At 37.1% G+C, this 20,066-nt stretch overlaps 1 protein-coding gene across 1 annotated transcript; it reads left to right on the top strand.

Annotated features, from left to right (window-relative positions):
- Window positions 1-17,174: 17,174 nt before the first annotated feature.
- LOC122000268 (7-deoxyloganetin glucosyltransferase-like) lies at window positions 17,175-18,862 on the top strand. The gene is made up of 2 exons (XM_042554731.1): window positions 17,175-17,700; window positions 17,794-18,862. The coding sequence occupies exons 1-2, from the start codon at window positions 17,187-17,189 to the stop codon at window positions 18,726-18,728; spliced, it is 1,449 nt and encodes a 482-aa protein (XP_042410665.1). The 5' UTR covers window positions 17,175-17,186; the 3' UTR covers window positions 18,729-18,862.
- The last annotated feature ends 1,204 nt before the right edge of the window (window positions 18,863-20,066 follow it).

The raw sequence follows: 20,066 nt of genomic DNA, 5'->3' as shown, positions 1-20,066 counted from the left end.
CAAATGGGTTTTTAGAAATAAGTTGGATGATCAGGGTGATATTATAAGAAACAAAGCCAGACTAGTAGCCAAAGGGTTTAGTCAAGTTGAAGGATTAGACTATGATGAAACCTACGCACCAGTAGCTAGACTTGAATCCATTCGAATGCTATTAGCCTATGCAGCAAATAAAGGGTTTAAATTATTCCAAATGGATGTTAAGTCAGCCTTTTTAAATGGTTTCATCAAAGAAGAGGTCTATGTAAGCCAACCCCCAGGATTTGAAGACTTAGACAATCCTAATCATGTATTTAAGTTAAAAAAGGTCTTGTATGGACTTAAACAAGCCCCTAGGGCATGGTACGAACGGTTATCCAATCACCTTATATCTAAAGGCTTCAACCAAGGTCAAATAGATCCAACTCTATTTGTAAAAACTGTAGATAAAGACATCTTCATAGCCCAAATCTATGTTGATGATATAATTTTTGGATCTACTAACTCTAAATTTCTAAAAGAATTTGTTAGACTAATGGAAAATGAATTTGAAATGAGTATGGTTGGTGAACTTAATTTTTTCTTAGGCTTACAAATAAAACAAACTAAAGATGGAAGTTATGTTTATCAAACTAAATATGCTAAGGAGTTAATTAAAAAATTCTGTATGGAAAATTCAAAGATAATAAATACTCCAATGGCAACCAACATCAATATTGACTCTGACCCAGTTGGAAAACTAGTAGACCCAAAATATTATAGAAGTATAATAGGTAGTTTATTGTATCTAACTACAAGCCGACCTGATATATTGTTTGCTGTAGGTATGTGCGCAAGATACCAATCCTGTGCAAAAGAGTCACACTTAACCTATGTTAAAAGAATACTTAGGTACATTAAAGGTACTCTAAATATAGGACTCTGGTACCCTAGAACTTGCACTCTTGATCTTCATGGCTATTCTGACTCAGATTACGCTGGATGCAAGTTAGATAGAAAAAGCACAAGTGGCAGCTGTCAATTTATAGGGCAATGCCTTGTAAGTTGGTCAAGTAGAAAGTAACATTGTGTTGCTTTATCTACCACTGAAGCTGAATATATAGCCTTAGGTGAATGCGCATCTCAATTGCTATGGATGATGCATACTCTTAAAGACTATCAACTAGAATATCATAAAATAAAAATTTCAATTGATAATATAAGTTCAATAAATCTAACAAAAAACCCAATTCATCACTCACGGACTAAACATATAGAGGTGAAGCATCATTTTGTAAGGGATCATGTAGCTAAGGGTGATATTATACTCAACTATGTTGAGTCAAAATCAAACCTAGCTGACATTTTCACAAAACCCTTACCTGAACTTGAGTTCAGCTCTCTTAGAAGACAAATAGGTATGTGTTGGGTAGAATAGATACTATAACATTATATTCTTACATTTTTTTATAAAATCTAGGAAAACATTTTGTCAAAATCCCTAGTTTTTTAGACTTTCAAAAATTAGACTTAGCCTAGGATTATTCCCTAGAAATCATGTTCCCCTAGAACTCAGCCAGAGCATCTCACAAACACCTAGGTTTACCTTGATTGTGTTTGAAAAATATAGAACGGCGTGAGATGCATAGGGTACAGCCTGGACTCAAGAATGCTTATATCTGTGCATCGATATGAGTCTGGGCGTTAAATATGCAATAAACATTAATCAAGTTAAGTTCTCCAGCTCTAGTCAAGTCTAACTGGACCAAATAACTTAACTTGACTAACCAAGTGAAAGCTATTGTCCTGTGGACATTAAGCAAGTAACTCAAGGTTAGACAGTTGGCAAAGGATACTCAATCTGTTTATTAAAAATACCTATACTTTAGGGCTCTGATACCTGATCAACAACAATTACATTGCTATTCAACTTGACTCATGCTTGGACTTAAGGACCAACTGAATAGATAACCTAAATCAAATTTTTTAGCTACTCTCTCTCTTCAACTTAAAAATTTACAAATTTTTTAAGCTAAGGCACTTTTCACTTAAGCTAAATTTTCAAAGTTCAATGTTCACAAAAGGCTTAGCTAAGTGGTTCATAAAGCAACTTTAAAATTTTTTCAAACTTATCCAACCTTGAAACCTAACGTTATATATTATTGCTAAGATATTTTCTAGGTTACCTTTCAGATAGTTTTACAAAATTTCAACTCAGTGCTTTCAAAATTTTAGGTAAAAAGTGGCTTTTCAACTTAGCCTGTTTTTTTTAAGTCTAATTTATTCTTCAAAAAAAAAGAAAAATTGAAACTGGATTATTTTTTGATAAAGGCAAAGGGGGAGAATAAGAAAATTCAAAAGTAAACTTTAACTAAGTTAAAAGTAAAAATTTAAAAGAGGAAACCCTGTATTAAGGGGGAGCTTCACAACAGTTTAAGTGTTAGCTTAAGTTAGGCGTTGATTTGATTTTATATACTTAAGCTTGCTCACTTAAAACCTTTTTATGCAGTTGATTTTATTTAACTTTGAATTTAGGTTGCCATAATCAAAAAGGGGGAGATTGTTGGTGCGGGAAGCATCCGACGATCGAACCCAAGTTTTGATAATGGCAAAGGATTCAAAGTTAAGGTATGTTGTGATCTAACATGCTGAATGAGTATTTCAAGAAAAGTCCTAACTGCGGTTAGGTAGGTGAAAAACCCTAGGGGGTGGTAACCCTAGGTGGAGAAAAGTCCTAGCTGCGGTTAGGCAAAGGGAAAAACCCTAGGGGGTGGTAACCCTAGGTCATAGGGGGTGGTAACCCTATGCGGAAAGTCTTGGCAGGTCGGTGGCTTCAGGCAAAAGTCCTAGGGGGTGGTAACCCTAGGTGGAAAGTCCTGGTGTCGCGAACCAGGTGAAAGTCCGGACTAGCCGGGAAGCGGATGTCCAGCAGAAAGTCCGGAAGCGTCGAATGCTGAGCAAAAGTCCAGTCGATCTGGAGGATCGCACTGACAACAGGTAAATCTCCTGAGTGGAGTAGGTGAGGACGCGTTCCCCGTAGAGGGAACAGTAGGCGTCGAGTCGACCTAGGGTTTCCGGTTGGAAACCCGAAGTCAGGCTCGGATAGTCCGGAGACTATCATTATCACTTCTATTATGTTTCTGTGCTAACTTTGTTTTGCAGGGTATGTGTTTGGGACTAACACATTTTGCAGGAACAAAGGAGCAAGTTACAACTCGGATGAACAGTGTCTGAGGCGCCTCCATGGAGCTTGGAGGCGCCTCGGGTGCAAACCAGGAAAAGCCAGCGCAGAAGGTTGGAGGCGCCTTAGATGAAGATTCAAGGCGCCTTGGGTCGAAGGTTGAAGGCGCCTTGGGTAGGCTGAAGGCGCGTTGAACTGGATGAAGTTCGACCAAGTCTGTGTTGATCTCCACGGGTGACTCGGCCTGTTTAAGGCGCCTTGAAGGGCTTCAAGGCTCCTTGAACACCCTTTATAAGGGATCTCGAGCAGCAGCACCAGAACAACAAGTTCCAAGCCTTCTTTACTCAACGTGCTGCTCCGAAAGACTCCCGGAAGTGCTGCTACACGTCTACGACGACCCAGAGCTCCAAGATTCCTCTTTTTCGTCGTCGGTATAGATTTCTTTTATCGCATCTCTTGTAATACTTAGTATGTAATAATCGAGCTTATAGTTGTTGCCCACCGGAAGTGATCAAGGATCGCGGGCCTTCGAGTAGGAGTCGCCTTAGGCTCCGAACGAAGTAAATTCCTCTATGTTTGTGTGTTTGCTTTTTATTCCGCTGCGTCTTAATTAATCGAGTGTTTTACAAATCGAACGATTTAGCCACGAGTGCTATTCACCCCCCCCCCCCCTCTAGCACGTCTCGATCCAACACTAAAAATCATAAGGTCATGGTTAGCACCAATGCCCGATTTTTAGAATAAGACTATGTAATGAACCACAAGCCCATAAGTAAATTTGTTCTTAAGAAAAATAATAAAGGACACGTCTAATCTAGTACCAAATGTACAAGATGAGATATCACAAGAAACTGTAACACGTACCATATATGATACACAATTACAGAAAGTGCCTCGTCGTAGTGGGAGGGTTATTAGGCAACCTGAAAGATTCATGTTTTGGGAGAGTCTTTGGACTTGATCCCTGGTGAACATGAACCTGATCCCCGGACATATGATGAAGCACTCCAAGATAAAGATGTAGCATCTTGGCAAAGAGTAATGAATACTGAATATTAGAATATATGTATTCTAATAAAGTCTAGGAGCTTGTAGAATCACCAAATGGTGTAAAAGCCATTAGGTCCACAATAGAAAAAGAAGGACAGACGGGAAGGTGGAAACTTTCAAAGTAAGGCTTGTTGAAAAAACCTTTTCACCGGTAGCCATGCTTAAAGTCTATCCGGATTCTTTTATCTATTGCTGCTTATATGGATTATGAGATTTGGCAAATGGATATCAAGACAGTTTTTCTTAATAGAAGTCTTGAAGAAAACATCCATATAATGCAACCAGAGGAGTTTATTGCAAAGGGCTAAGAGCATCTAGTATGTAAGCTCAATCGGTCTATGGACTGAAGCAAAAGCTTTAAGATCTTGGAACATCCGGTTTAATGAAGTAATCTAGATCTATGGATTTATTCAGTGTTCGGATGGGTTTTTGTGTATACAAGAAGTGTGATGGAAACGTGGTGGTATTTCTTGTACTATACGTAGATGATATTTTTGATAGTTGAAAATAATATCAAAGTATTGTCGGAAGTAAAGGTATGGTTGTCTGAACAATTCGATATGAAGAACTTGGGAGAATGTGCACATATTCTAGGGATCAAGGGAACACAAGAAAAGAATGTTGTGTTTATCCCAAGCTTCATACAATCCTAGCTCGTTTTAGCATGCAAGACTCCAAGAAAGGTTTTCTACCTTTTAGACATGGAGTAACTTTATCTAAAAGAGATATCTCCGAAGATATCAAAGTAGATAGAGGACTTGAAGGTAGTTCCTTATGCTATTAGAAGCCTAATGTATGCTATGGACAAGACCAAATATCTGCTTTGTCGTGGGCATGGTTAGTAGATATCAAAAGTAACCCTGGACTGGGACATTGGGTTGCTGTAAAGCATATATTAAAGTACCTGAGAAGGACTAGAAATTATATGCTTGTTTACCAAGCAAATGGTTTGATCCATGTGGGTTACACAGATTCTGACTTCCAATCAGATTAGGGATAATAGTAAGTCAACCTCGAGGTTTTATGTTTACTTTAGGAAGTAAAGTCATAACTATAGAGGAGTGTTAAGCATAGGTGCTTTGTCAGACTCCACTATAGAAGCTGAGTATGTGGCAGCCTTTGAGGTAGCCATAGAAGTTATATGGCTTAGAAACTTTATAATGGACTTAGACATGATTTCTGGTTTGCCCCCAAAAAAAATTATTACAATTTATTGTAATAATAGTGGTGCAGTACCAAACTCGAAGAAACCATAAGACCATAAGGCAAGTAAACACAATAGAGCGCAAGTACCACCCAATACGAGACATCGTATAACGAGGAGAAGTTGTTACCGCCTAAATTACATCAGGTGATAACCTAGGAGATCCTTTCACTAAGGCCCTTAAGGCAAGAGCTTTTGATGGGCATGTAGAAGGGTTGGGAATCAGATGTATGGCAGGGCAACATAGTCTTTTAGTATAAGTGGGAGATTGTTAGAATGTATACTAAAGCCTAACTTTTTATACACATTTACTTAGAAATAAGAATCACATTGGTCAAATGTCTACATGATTAGTGTAGTTGTTCGATTAATTTATATTGTAGATAACATGGTGTGTGGTGTCACACACAGAAGATCATGTTATCTGTTCTTTATAAATTATAAACAGTTGCTCACGACAAGATGGAAAGGAACAAACTATTGGAATAATCATAGTGTAATTAGGTATTAGTTTATCTTGACTAATAAATTACACTAGTACACTCTAAGTGTATTGAGTAGGACCATTTAAGGTAAGTTCTTTTTATACTGACTTAATAAAAGAACAATACCTTAGTTATTATGGAAGTGTGTGCTTTTAATCCTAATATAATAACAAGCACATATATTTAGTATTTATTTCATTGACTTATCAATGGGTGAGATTTAGCTCGATAAATCAAAAGGCCCGATAAGTTGGGAAATGATATTACTTATAGTGTGTGTTGTTGATTATAGAAGAAAATTGTGTCCTAGTAATCTAGGTTGATAATGTCCCCGAGAGGAGCTCATAAGGATTGTCATGTTAAACCCTGCAGGTGAACTTAGTCCGACATGACGATAAGGTTGAGTGGTACTACTCTTGGACTAAGACATTAATTAAAATGAATTGTCAGTAACTCAATTAATTAGTGGGCATCCGACATCTTAAACACAGAGAGACTAACACACTCATAATAAGAAGGAGCCCAAAATGTAATTTGGGATTGGTGCGGTAGTTCAATAATAATTCTTTAGTGGAATGAATTATTATTGATGAAATTAAGTTGGGTGTTCGGGGCGAACACGGGAAGCTTAATTTCATCGGAAGACCAAAACCAATTCCTCCTCTCGGTCCCTATCGTAGCCTCTTATTTATAAAGTATTATACCCACCTATACCCACCTTTATACTCATCCTAAGGTGGCCGACCAAGCCTTGCTTGGAGCCCAACCAAGGGGCCGGCCAAGTTAATCCTTGGATGAACCAAGTGGTGGCCGGCCCTAGCTTGAGTCCAAGTTTAGGTGGCCGACCACAATAAAATTAAAAGGATTTTATTTTTTTAAAATTTTTCTTATGTGCATTCCATGGTTTTAAAAGAGAGTTTAAAATTTAAATCTTTCCTTTTATAACTTTCTACAAATGATTAAGAAAAGATTTGATATCTTTCCTTATTTGTAAATTGAAAAGAAGATTTTAATTTTAATAAAACTTTCCTTTTTTGTAACCATGTTCATGATTTAAAAAGAGAGTTTAAAATTAAATATTTCCTTTTATAAGTTTCTACAAAAGATTAAGAAAAGATTTGATATCTTTCCTTATTTGTAGATTGTAAGGAGATTTTAATTTTAAAGATAACTTTTCTTTTTGGAAATCATCCACATGTTTTAATAGAGAAATTTTAATTTATATATTTCCTTTTATAACCAACCATGAAGGGATAAATTATTAGAGAAATTTTTATTTTAAAATTTCCGAAAACAAATTAGGAAGTTTTAATTCTTGTTAAAACTTTCCTTGATTGGGATTGTGAGGTGGCCGACCATATGATTTAAGAAAAGGAATTTATTTTTAATTAATTAAATTTTCCTTTTCATGGAAAATAAATTAAGGAAGGTTTTATTTAAATTTTCCTAATTTTCCAAGACCAAGGATTATAAAAGAGAGGGTAGGGGTGCCTTCATGGCTAACAACTCTATTCTATTTTTCCTCTCTCCTTGGTGGTGTGGCCAGCCCTTCTAAGTTTTCCCTTCTCCTTTTTCTTTCTTCTCCTTGGCCAAAACTCTTCATCCATTGGAGCTTGGAAGGTGGCCGGATATTGCTTGGAGAAGAAGGAGAGAAAGGAGGCTTTGTTTCTAGCATCCCTTGGAGCTTGGTGGTGATGGTCGAACCTCACATCTCTTGGAGTTTTTGTAACGACCCGGCCCTCTTGGCCCATTTGGCGGCCCATTTGGCGGTCCATTTGGCGACCTCTCATGTCGTCAACCGTCGGCCCTTATGTCGTCGGCCCATTTGGCGACCTCTAATGTCGTCGACCGACGACCCTTGGCCGTGTCGTTACTCACTAGGTCTTTCCACCCCTGGCCAGTGGATTTTTGCCTCCCCCAGGATTCGAACTCTAAACCTCCAGGCTTAAGTATTAGAGTTTATGAATCCTGGTAACCAAGTGAGATGACTTGGTTACCAGGATTCATAAACTCTAATACTTAAGCCTGGAGGTTTAGAGTTCGAATCCTGGGGGAGGCAAAAATCCACTGCCAGGGGTGGAAAGTCCTAGTGAGTAACGGCACGGCCAAGGATCGTCAGTCGACGACATTAGAGGTCGCCAAACGGGCCGACGACATAAGGGCCGACGGTCGACGACATGAGAGGTCGCCAAATGGGCCGCCAAATGGGTCAAGAGGGCCGGGTCGTTACAGTTTTTGTAGTGGCCGAAACTAGCTTGGAGAAGAAGGAGCTTAGGTGGTTCTTGTCTCGGTAGATCGTCGCCCACACGACGTCCGAGATAAGAAGAGGAATACGATAGAAGATCAAGAGGTCGTTGCATACAAAGAAAGGTATAACTAGTAATTATTTTCCGCATCATGCTAGTTTTTCTTTTTATGAATTTGAAACACAAGAGGCATATGATTCTAGAGTTTCAAATTTGTGATTCGAGTTCGTGTTTTTTTTGTTTTTCAAATTTGTGATTCGATTGTTCTTTTTGGTTAAACCTAATGTTATTTTAGGAAATTAAATATTGAATTTTTATAAAAGGCTTTGTCGAGGCAGTGGTGGATGATCCCATACCCAAGAAGGCCTAGTGCCTCGCCATGTTTGACCTGGGAGCCGATTTTAGAAATAAATATTTAATCAACTTTGTAACATAGGTCGGACTTGGATCAACAGTGTTAAGTTCCGCTTGCGATCTAAGTTTAAACCATTTAGAACAGATAAGTTAAATTTGGAATCAATAATGTTAAGTTCCGTTTGTGATTCCTAATTTAATTTCTAAAGAACACAATAGATTGTTTAGGAAAGGTTTGACACTTATATAAAATTTTGTACTGTGGAACCGATACGATCTTCCTAGGACCAACCAACACTCTTCTAGTATGGGAAGTCATCTCCTTTGAAGAGAGGACGATGAGTAGTGTTGTATCACTCAAGTTGGGCCATTTATCACTGAAATAGAGAATTAAAAGGAAGTACCAAGACTTGGTCTTGGATTAGCAGAGTTTGAGGAGAAAAAATATCGAAGAACTCGTGTGGTGTTGCACCAACTTTAATTTAAAACCAAACAAGAAATAATTATCCGAAGAGGTAAATTTTACCAATTCAGATAAGATACGAAAGAACGAAAAAAATGATTCCCCTAACTTGATTGGTGGTTGCAATAATTCAGAGCAGAACCTGCTCTGATACCACTTGTTAGATCGAGACGCACGTGAGAGGAGAGGAGGGGGGGGGGGGGGGGGGGGAAATCACGCGATTTTTTTTTTTAAAAAAAAATTCTTTTAAGTCTTTTCTAAAAATAAAGTATGCGCAGCAGAAAAGAAAGAAACACGAAAGCACAAAAACGTAAGTAGTTTTACTTAGTTTAGAGCCTAAAATGACTCCTACTCCAAGACCAAGGTCCCGTGGACCTATCAATGGGTAATTCACTAAAACCTCTTCCAGAACCGTTGGAAGAGGGGATGGAGTACAAAAAGAGTCGGAGAAGCGTAACACGCTACACTTCCCATTTGCTGAAATTAAGTACAAAAATTAAATTTTATTTCCCAACACTATTTGTAGTTGGTCGGCTTGCGTTCGATGTTTAGGCGGCTTCTCAATGTCAGTTAGGGGTGTAAATAAGCCAAGCCACTCATGAGCTATTTGAAGCTCGATTCGATAAAAGCTTGTTTGAGCTCGCTTAATGAGGCTCGTTAAGATAAACTGTAATGATCCAAATTTACTCAATTTGAGTCCTAAAAGTAACTTAAAATTATTTAAAAATGCTATAGAAATATTCTAGGGATTTTTAGAAATTTTTAGAGTATTTTTATGTAATTTTTGGAGGTCGTTTAGTATTTTTACTAAACGAAGGAAGTTTCGACAAAAAAATATCCAAGCCGAGAATTGAACCCACGACCTTTGACTCGGTCAAAACCCGACTGACCAGGTGGGCAAACGGATTTTTCTGTTTAGAAAAGACAACGAATTTATTTAAGATAGTTAACAGAATATTGGATTATAAAATGGATAAGTTGATCTTGGATTTGTCTGTTTAGAAAAGGTAGCGAATTTATTTAAGATAGTTAACAGAATATTATAAAAGGGATAAGTTGATATTTGATTTGTCTATTTAGAAAAGATAGCGAATTTATTTAATGAGTTAACAGAAATATTAAGTTATAAAAAGGGATAAGTTGATGCTCTGTTTTCCGGTGACTTAAACCATTCTCTCCTTCTCTTCTGCGTACGATGGCGGAGCCCGAGCAGAAAACGAAAGGGAGTTAGGACATCATCTCCGGCGGGCGGCCAAGGTCCTAGAAGCCCTTTTGTTCGGTTGTGAGTCCAAGAATCAAGGTAAGTGCTTCTCACCTGCAGTAGGAGTAGTTTCGGACCTTTGTTCTTCTTGAATTCGAAGCATAAGAAGTGCTTATAGTGCAGATTTTTAATTAAGCCTATAGTGCATATTTTAATTAAGCTTATAATGCAGATTTTTATATAGAGCTTATATTGCAGATTTTAATTAAGTGCTTATAGTGTAGATTCTTAATTAAGTCTATAGTGCAGATTTTAATTAAGCTTATAATGCAGATTTTTATGTAGAGCTTATATTGTAGATTTTAATTAAGCGTTTATAGTGCAGATTTTTAATTAAGCCTATAGTACAGATTTTAATTAAGCTTATAGTGCAGATTTTTATGTAGACTTATAGTGCAGATTTTTAATTAAGCTTATAGTGCAGATTTTATGTTTGCATAGTATGCAGAAATAGTGTAGCAAAGAATGTAGAATCTTAATTAGAATAGTATGCAGAATTTTGATTAGTATAGTATGCAGATTTTTGTTTATGCATTTCAAAGTTAGAATTTGTTTAAACATTTCAGTTTTTAAAGAAGCATTCTTTTATTAGAGGTATTAACAAGTATAAGAAAGATAAAGAAAAGAAAGAAAAAGGCCAAGGCCTTAAGTAGATCCCAAAGTCAAGACTTTAGGGATTTAGGCACACAAGGTGCTCGTTAAAATGCCGAGGCATTATATATTAGAAGTATTAAAAGATAACAAGTATTTTACTTTTATCAGTGGCACTGTACTGGACTCTCAGTTGTCCTTGGGTTGGGCTCCCATAGTCGTCCCTAGGTTTAGATAACCTAGTATGCAGGACTCTCAGTTGTCCTTGGGTTGGGCTCCCATAGTCGTCCCTAGGTTTAGATAACCTAGTAAACCCTACTAGATTCGGGACCAGCTATCTCGAGTCTAGTTAGGGATGCGCACATAGCAAGTACAGTTGTCGGGCCCAAGAAAAAGTTGATTATTATTTTGAAGTATTAAAGTATAAGTTTTCAAACAAAAGAAATAAGCTTCACATAAGTTTAAAATTTAGCAAGTTTAGCTTTCTTATATACTGACATGTTGTTTAGATTTGCTTACATGTTTAGTATTTCAGTATGCTATGTTTCGTTTGCTATTAGATGAGCATTTAGTTTCTAGATTTCTTTCAGCTTACATGCATACTCGAATTTTGTGAGTTAGATAGCGCTTACTAAGCAATTTTGCTTATAGATGCATTTCCTCTTACTGCAGATAAAGGAAAGGAAAAACTATAGTAAAGGAAGGCGACAAGGAGGTGCGGATGGATATGTGATGCCTGAACTATAGAAGCCTTGGGATTTAGCCTAAGAATTTATTAACAAAGAGTTGAGTAGAATGTATTAGATGAGTCATTTAGTCTTCCGCTGCTAGTTAATTATATGTTTTGAGTTCTCCGAGAGTTTTAGGAATTACTATCAATATGTGTGCAATGTTAGTTAAGTAAAGTTAGTAGTGCAGTAGCCCTCCACCCTCACAGACCAGTAGTGAGGAGGGTGGGGTGTTACATAAACAAACCAAGCTCAAGCTTAGTTAGCTCGTGAACATGTTCGTTAAGCTCATGAATCAACTTTTAAATAAAAAAATAATAATTTTAATATTGAATTTATAGATTTTACACTCTACTTATGAAACATATAGATAAATATATTAAATTTTTTTATTAGAATAAAATTATAATTTTTAATAAGAATATTATAATTTTTTCTAAATATATAATTTAATTTTTAATGAATATTGAAATTTATAATTTATATTTATTAAGCTCATTTAAGCTCGATAAAAGCACAAATAAGCTCATAAGTCATTAATATATTTGTTAAATAAAGCTCAAGCTCGGCTTGATTATAAACGATTCAAACTCAAACATTCAAGAGTTCGGCTCGGCTCGGCTTAATTACACCCCTAGCATCAGTCGGGTGTAGCAAAATCATAGCATGGAAACTTTAGAAAGATGGAGCAGTCAGAATCTCAATCGGACATGTAAAAGCTTGTATGGAAGTTATATCTTGAAGCTTGGTCGAGCACTGCTTTTATAAGCTGTGGAAGGTGCCTTCCATAGGGCTAAAGGCGCCTCCATCGTGTAAAATCTGATCCCAAAAAGTGTTGATCCTTATCGCCGAAGAAGTCATATTTTATCCATTGGAAGGCGCCTTCCATAGAAACGAAGGCGCCTTCATGGAAGGCGTCGTCCAATGGTTGAAGGCTTCTTCTATAAAGGCGTCTTCCCTCTTTTGGAAGGCGCCTCGGGTACTATTCACCCGAGGCTTTTTGTGCCCTTCTTGCTTTGCAAAATGTGTTAGACCAACAAATCAAATAATAACCTGCAAGATAATGTTAGCACATTAATAAGCAGTAATAATTAGTTCATGTCCTCCCAGGACCAGGAACTAGTCAAGGTTTAAGTTTAGGGATCCAAAATGGACCTAAATTGGACCGACGCCTACTATCTCTCAACCAGAACACGTCCTCACCGAATCACTCTCCTCAGTGACTTGCCTTCACTTACCAACTTACAGTTGGTTGACTAGCCTCTTGACCCACAAGGTTTTCCCACCAGTTGTCAAGTCCATAGATCTAACTAGACTATGGCCACCTGTCGGGCCCCACGGACCCAGCCTGACTTCTCGCCAGATATCAAGTTGGCCCTTTGACCTATCTAGACTTTGTACCAACTATCGGGTCATTAGACCTAGTTAGGTTTCATCCTAGTGTCAGGTCCTCTATACTTGTTAATCTCTGCACGCTCTGTAGATGTATTAGATCACAAAAATATCTAACTTAACTCACTTGTCATTCATCAAAACCTAAGTTAAATCATTAGTGCAAATTGCACCAACAGTTTATATCCCACAGATTAGGGCTCCTAATCGATTGGTCTTACCCCCAATTTATTACCATGTCATATCCAATCAAATCCAACCATCCAAACCTCACAACGACTCTTTTCTACTTCTCCCAATCGATTATGAGGCTTCTTAATCAATCATTCAATCGATTGTGAACCTCACTATCCGCTCGCGAACTTCTCCCAATTGATCACCTAATCGATTCAGAAGTCATTGTTTGTAGTAAACTTTTTCTCCCATTGATTACCTAATCGATTAACATGACTTCAATCGATTGTTTGATTGATTTATAAACCCACTGTTCATCATGAAGAAACATGTCCAATCGATCACCTGATCGATTGACACAACTATTGATCGATTACCCAATTGATATAGATACCCTCTGTGTCACGAATAAATACTCTCAATTGATCACCTGATCGATTAGCTTTGACACAATAGATTGTCCAACCCTAACTTGCTCAACCCAAGTCTAGGGTTTCTTTACCCAACCTCTGGTCAACCGTGACCTGTTGGGACTTCTTCACCAAGTGTCCAGTCAATATTTTGATCCACTTAGACTTTCTCTTGTGTCAACTTTCCGTTGGACTTCCGATTACCAAGTGTGGTTCTCCTTAACCCCCTTGAATTTTTCTCTTGTCTAACCACAATTAGGGTTTTCCTCTTGCCAATATGCAGTCCTCTTTGACCCACTTTGACTTTCTTTTGCCTAACCTTAATTAGGTCTTTCCTTTGCCAACGTGTAGTCCTCCTTGACCCACTTGGACTTTCTTTTATCAACGTGTAGTCCTCCTTGACCCACTTGGACTCTCCTTTATCTAACTATAGTTAGGACTTTCTTTTACCAATGTGTGGTCCTCCCTGATTCATTTGGACTTTCCTTTGTCTAACCGCAGTTAGGTATTTCCTTTGTCAATGTGTGGTTGTCTATGACCCACTTGGATTTTCCTTTACTTAACTGTAGTTAAGACTTTACCTTGCCTAACCTCCAGTTAGGACTTTATCCTTATGTAACCTTTAAGTTAGGACTTTGTCTTGCCCAACCTCCAGTTAGGACTTTCCTAGTCAAGTATCATGTCAACCTTGATCTCTTCTTCACATATTGTCCAAATATCGAAACTCATGATCGAACCCACTCGAACTTAGTCAAACTGGTTAACCTTAACCTGAGGATAATTGTACCAACAACCTCCCAATACTTCTAAGTCGATTGCCAAACATTGAGTACTCAGGAAGTTTCCCATGGCGGTCGAGATGCTTGAGTGCTCCAACCAAATAGAGAGTGTTACCGAGTCAGGGAAGACGCATGCCTGACTCCTAACTATCGCCTAAGTGGCAAGTGCTCGGCTCAAGAAGTATTCCTTAGTGGCTGTCATAGCTAAATCGGGAAGACATGATGTCAAGGCATGCGTATGATGCAGTGCCCTTAAAATAGATTTGTTCAACCTCCGATTGTGCTTCGAGGTTATCATACAATGGTAAACTACAATCTCCACCAAGCACTGATTGTCATGATAAACTGAGAGGTACCTGAATGTTATCATAGATATTCTAGAGATGCATGACATAGAAGATGAGAACGAGAGAGAATGTAGGTGGGTGTAGACTCTCTTCTTTGCTATAATTTTCGTTAGTTCTTTGAGTATCACTCAAGATCTCGCCTCCTGATATATGAAGTCTCACTCTTTTCTGTGTTGCATTGTCAAGTAACAACTATTCAACGTCTTCAAAAGCACAATAGAATTCCAATATGAGATTAAAATTTCCATACACAATAAAGTTCCCATGCTTCTCAATTAAACCAACAAGCTTACCGTAAACTTTAAACGTGAGACTAAAATTTCATACACAATAAAATTCTCATATCATTCAAATCTTTATTTCCATTTACATTACCATCTGATAAATACGAACTGTTTATATTTTTATTCACATGTAACTTACCGTTCTTATTTCGCAGTGAATTTCCTTTTTCTGTTATATAATTCTTGTGTTATTATCCATCTTCTTTTCACTTTTTTAAATTTTAATTTTTATATTTCCTAGTGTTTTTAAATTGAATTTTGTTTTAAGTTTCAGTAGAAAGAGATAGGGATCATCACGAGATTTAGAGTGGCAAGACAGACCCATCCTTAGCGGCACTCAGTCCATGATGGGACGAACCAACGGTTTGTGGTGGATGGGTTGGTCCATGGTACAGTGGAGTGGGTCTGTCTATGATGGATTAGTCATTTGGTAAAGTAGAAAGGGGCGGATCAATTCATTATTTTGGTGGATTGAAAATTTTACAACTCAATCCAATTCAAAGTGGGTTGTGAATTAGACAAACAAATTCATACACAACCCATACAAAATTTAAAAAAACTTCATATTTTCAAAATTTTAGTTGAAAAGATTTTATCAATCAATTGTATTTAGATATGGATATTTTAAATATAAATGAACATACATTTATACTCATATTTGATAAAAAAAAATAAATATGGTAAAAAATATAAATATAAATGAACATAAACTTATACTTATATTTGATGAAAAATAAGTACGGTAAAAAATATAATAAATTGATATAAAATTTGATTTATAAATATTTTTTAATTCATCAGTCAATTCAAGTCCATTGCAAGTTGATCCACATGGATTACAAGTTAAAATGGATCGACTCATGATGAATAGATTGGTAAAATCTCAACATAATTTATTTAAATTGATAGATCGACCTATAATAAAATAAAATTTATAAAATTTTAATTTAATCTACTTAAATTGTTCGAATGGACACGAACTAATCCGATATACCTCATTTAAATTAACAGCTCTGACTACACTACAGTGCTGCATATATCATATATGTCATGCCAGGATGTCACCGTAACTAGACCATCTATTTTTTTGCTCACGTGAACCAAACAAATTAGGACATTTGCAGTGGGAGGTTTATAATATGTAATGTATGCTATAAATTTTTTAATATAAACCCCTCCTCCACTATATAAGTGGGGTTTATAATTTTTTTTTATAAATCTGTATCAAAATATTGGGATCAGGTTTATAAAAAAATAATGGAGAGAGAATAGAGAGAGAATTTTAAAAGAAATAGAGTTTTTAAAAGAAAGAGATTTTATGATAATAGAGAGTTATTTTTAAAAGAAATAAGATTTTTAATTTTTGATATGAGAATGATATAGTAAAATATAAATTTCTTTAAAAAATTTATGACTAAGGATACCCTAAATACAAAGAAAAAGAGATGCAGTTTGGATATGACACGTAGTGCTACTTGCCAACGACGAGCCCATTAAAAAATGACCATCGTTACGGTCCATGGACACGCCGTGCCACTTGCCGACGAGGAGACTAAAGAAATTAACCATGGTTATGGATCCGTGAACACGTCGTGCTACTTGCATGCCCACGAAGAAACCAAGAAAATGGTCATCACATGCAAGCCTTAGATCTGCACTGGTGCCCACTAACTTCAGTCAACACCACAGAGTTGAGGGAGGTATCTTGGCTGTCAAGAAAACTGATTCAGAAAACAAGCAGCCATTTTGGCTGCCAAGAAAACTGATTCAGTAAACAATCTGTCATAATGAGAAGACGCTTGTATTTCATATGCTAATAACTTCTATGACTAACTAAAATAGATATCATTTTAACAATGAAGTCCTAAATATTGATAGAATATCTATGAAATGGAATGCATATATTTTAAGATTTAAATTAGTATGTATTTTTTTTCTTGATTTATTTATTTATAAAAAATATTTTAACAAATAATAACAGAGAAATTAAAAAATGACCTTTTTATAAGTTTTATTTTTTAAAAAATATTAAAATAAATTCTAATATATTTTTATCTAAAAAACACCTATATCTCGTAGAGTATAATAATCAGTTTAATATTTATTTTATTTTATTAATATTATTACACATAAATTATTGCTATATTTAAATATTTTTATTATTTTATTTAAAAATTGTACAGATTTAATTAAAATAATTTTAACTTAAAAAAAATCAATTTAATGCAATATATAATGCTCGAATTGGCATCTCTTGAGTTTCTATCCAAGGCAAACAAGACATGAGGTCCTCAACCAAAGTTCATCTCGTGTGCATGGCAATCCCCGCTCAGGGCCACCTCAACTCCATGCTCAACTTCGCCAAAGTCCTCCACTCCAAGGGCTTCTTCATCACCTTTGTCAACACCGAGTTCGTCCACCATCGCTTCCTCAAGAATCATGAATCACTCGCCTCCCTCGATGGCCTCCCTGACTTCCGCTTCGCCAGCATCCCCGACGGGATCTCACCCTCCAACGACAGCGACGAACACAAACAAGACATTCCTAATCTCGTTCAAGCAATCAAAAACAACTTCTCTGCTCCTTTCCTCAAGCTTTTATCTGCAATGAACGATCCGAACTCTGGTGTGCCGCCCGTTAATTGCGTGATCTCAGACTCCTTCGCCAGCTTTACCCTTGATGCCACCACCAAATTGGGGATCCCTAATGTATTTTACTGCGCATGTAGCGTGTGTGGCTTCATGGACGTCTACTACTGCAAGGAGTTGATGGAGAGGGGAATCATCCCATTGAAAAGTAAGTAAAACTGAAGTTGAAATATAGCTATAGACGGTCAGCTAATTATGCGTCATGGTCAAACTAATAATAGTATTAATTTGTTAATATTAGGTGAAGATGATCTTACAAATGGCTACTTGGACACCGTCATTGATTGTATTCCAGGAATGATAGAGGTCCGTATGAGAGACTTGACAAGTTTCATACGAACCACCAACCGAGATGACATATTGCTCAACCATATCATTGATGAGACTCATGCATCTCACCGAGCCACAGCAATGATCTTCAACTCGTTCTCTGAATTAGAATCACCACTGCTTAATGCATGCTCATCGATGCTACCTCCGGTGTTCGACATCGGCCCTATGTGCCTGCTATCTCAGTGCATTCCCAATGATTCATCAATCACATCGTTCGGTAGATTAAACCTGTGGAAAGAGGACTTGGGTTGCGTGGAATGGTTAGACGAGAAGGAACCGGGTTCTGTGTTATATGTCAACTTTGGTAGCATGGCAAACTTGACGAGTGAACAGCTGTTGGAGTTCGCATGGGGTCTGGCCAACAGTGGATGCGCGTTCCTTTGGGCTATTAGACCTAACCTTGTTGTAGGCGGCACGGCGTTGTTGCCACAAGAGATCTCGGAGATGGCCAAAGGAAGGAGCTTCATTACAAGCTGGTGCCCGCAACAGAAAGTGTTGTCTCATGCTGCAGTTGGAGGTTTCTTGACACACTGCGGATGGAATTCTACAACGGAGAGCATATGCGCGGGGGTTCCCATGATCTGTTGGCCATTCTTTGCGGATCAGCAAATAAATTGCAGGTACATATGCTCAGTTTGGGGCATTGGGATGGAGATTAATGAAGATGTTAAGAGGGAAGAGGTGGCGAGATTAATCGAGGACCTGATAAGAGGGCAGAAGGGGAAGGACATGAAGAAGAAGGCAATGGAGTGGAAAGAGAAAGCATTTGAGGCAGCCAAACCTGGTGGAGGATCTTGGATAAATTTGGAGAGGATTATCAAGGAGATAATTACAAAAGAGTAAAAGAAAAGATGGTAAGAAGAACAAGACTTGAATAAAACAATTATTTTCATGTTTTATATCTGTGTTATCAGAATCTCTATATTAAATAAATATAGAAGCGGTCATTGGATCGCTTCCTCTTCTTAGTTCGTCAATAAATTCGAAGTAAAACTTATACAAAGTTTTATTTAATTGTTGCTACTGTAGCATTAGCACATGCCCACCCGGCCCAATATGTTTGTTTATGTCAGAACCACCGTAACACGCACCCTCCAATCTGAACCAAACCATTACCCTAATTTAATTAGTTTAATTAATTAATATAGCAAATTAGCAACCCATTAATTCTTTTATTTTTTAATATATAATTTACATCAAAATTTAATACCCATTAACTCACTACTTATCCACTATTAAACTACTAACATCACATCTTTAACTCAGCAAACACATCGTCAGAGAAGATGCTCACAATTAAATTGACACAATGTCCTATAAATATCACTATTAAATTGACACAAGGTCCTATAAATATCACTATTTTTAACAGTGGAGCTGGCGCGCGCGTTGGTGGGACGCCCAGTGGTCTTCATGCACTAATTAATTGCATGTTCTGGTATAAATGTGATCTAATCTGAAATCAAGAGAGATTATAAGTTGTCCTCTTGACGCGGTACGATGATTAAAACATGGAGTGTTGTTACATGAGATTTTGGAGTCGAAATTTGGCATGACGGAGCATAACCTCCCTCATGTCTTGGTCATTTGTACTAATGGCTAGTAGCCATCCGTAATTTACCTCCTCCGTGTTGACCTATAGACGGATTGGCACGGGCGCTGAGAGCGAACAAATCACCTTTTGCGACAAGAGAGATTATAAATTGGGTTGGATAGATAGCTTTGATGTACATCGTGTGAAAACTTTATGCAAATTTTGATGTAGATTGTGGGAAGATTTTGAGGTGAAAGAAAATGATTTTGATTGTTCCTTTCTATGCATACTAAAAAGAGCAAAGAGAAATGTTAAAATGAGAATCAAGGAGGAGATGCCTGATACAGACACTCCGATGCTCAAGTCAGAACAGTGGCCAAAAATAAAAAAGAAGATGAATACTAACGTAGATGCGCGTATGCATGTAAAAGATTCAAGTTAAAGTTACTTGGCCAACAGAGAGACTCTTTTTTATATTAATCATTAAAACTTCCATAATGATGAGATTGTAGAGAACGTCTGGTATCAGAATATGTCGAGTAATGTAAGATGTACGATCACCCTTCGAGGAAGGCTCTGTTATATGTATATGAACCATCTTTATAACTTTCGTAATAATGAGGCTGAGAATATGTCAAGTAACGTCA

The sequence above is a fragment of the Zingiber officinale genome, chromosome 1A (genome assembly GCF_018446385.1).
Source record: "Zingiber officinale cultivar Zhangliang chromosome 1A, Zo_v1.1, whole genome shotgun sequence".
NCBI lineage: Eukaryota > Viridiplantae > Streptophyta > Magnoliopsida > Zingiberales > Zingiberaceae > Zingiber > Zingiber officinale.
The sequence above is the reverse complement of the archived record's forward strand: the minus strand, read 5'-3'. Positions and strand labels throughout refer to the sequence as shown.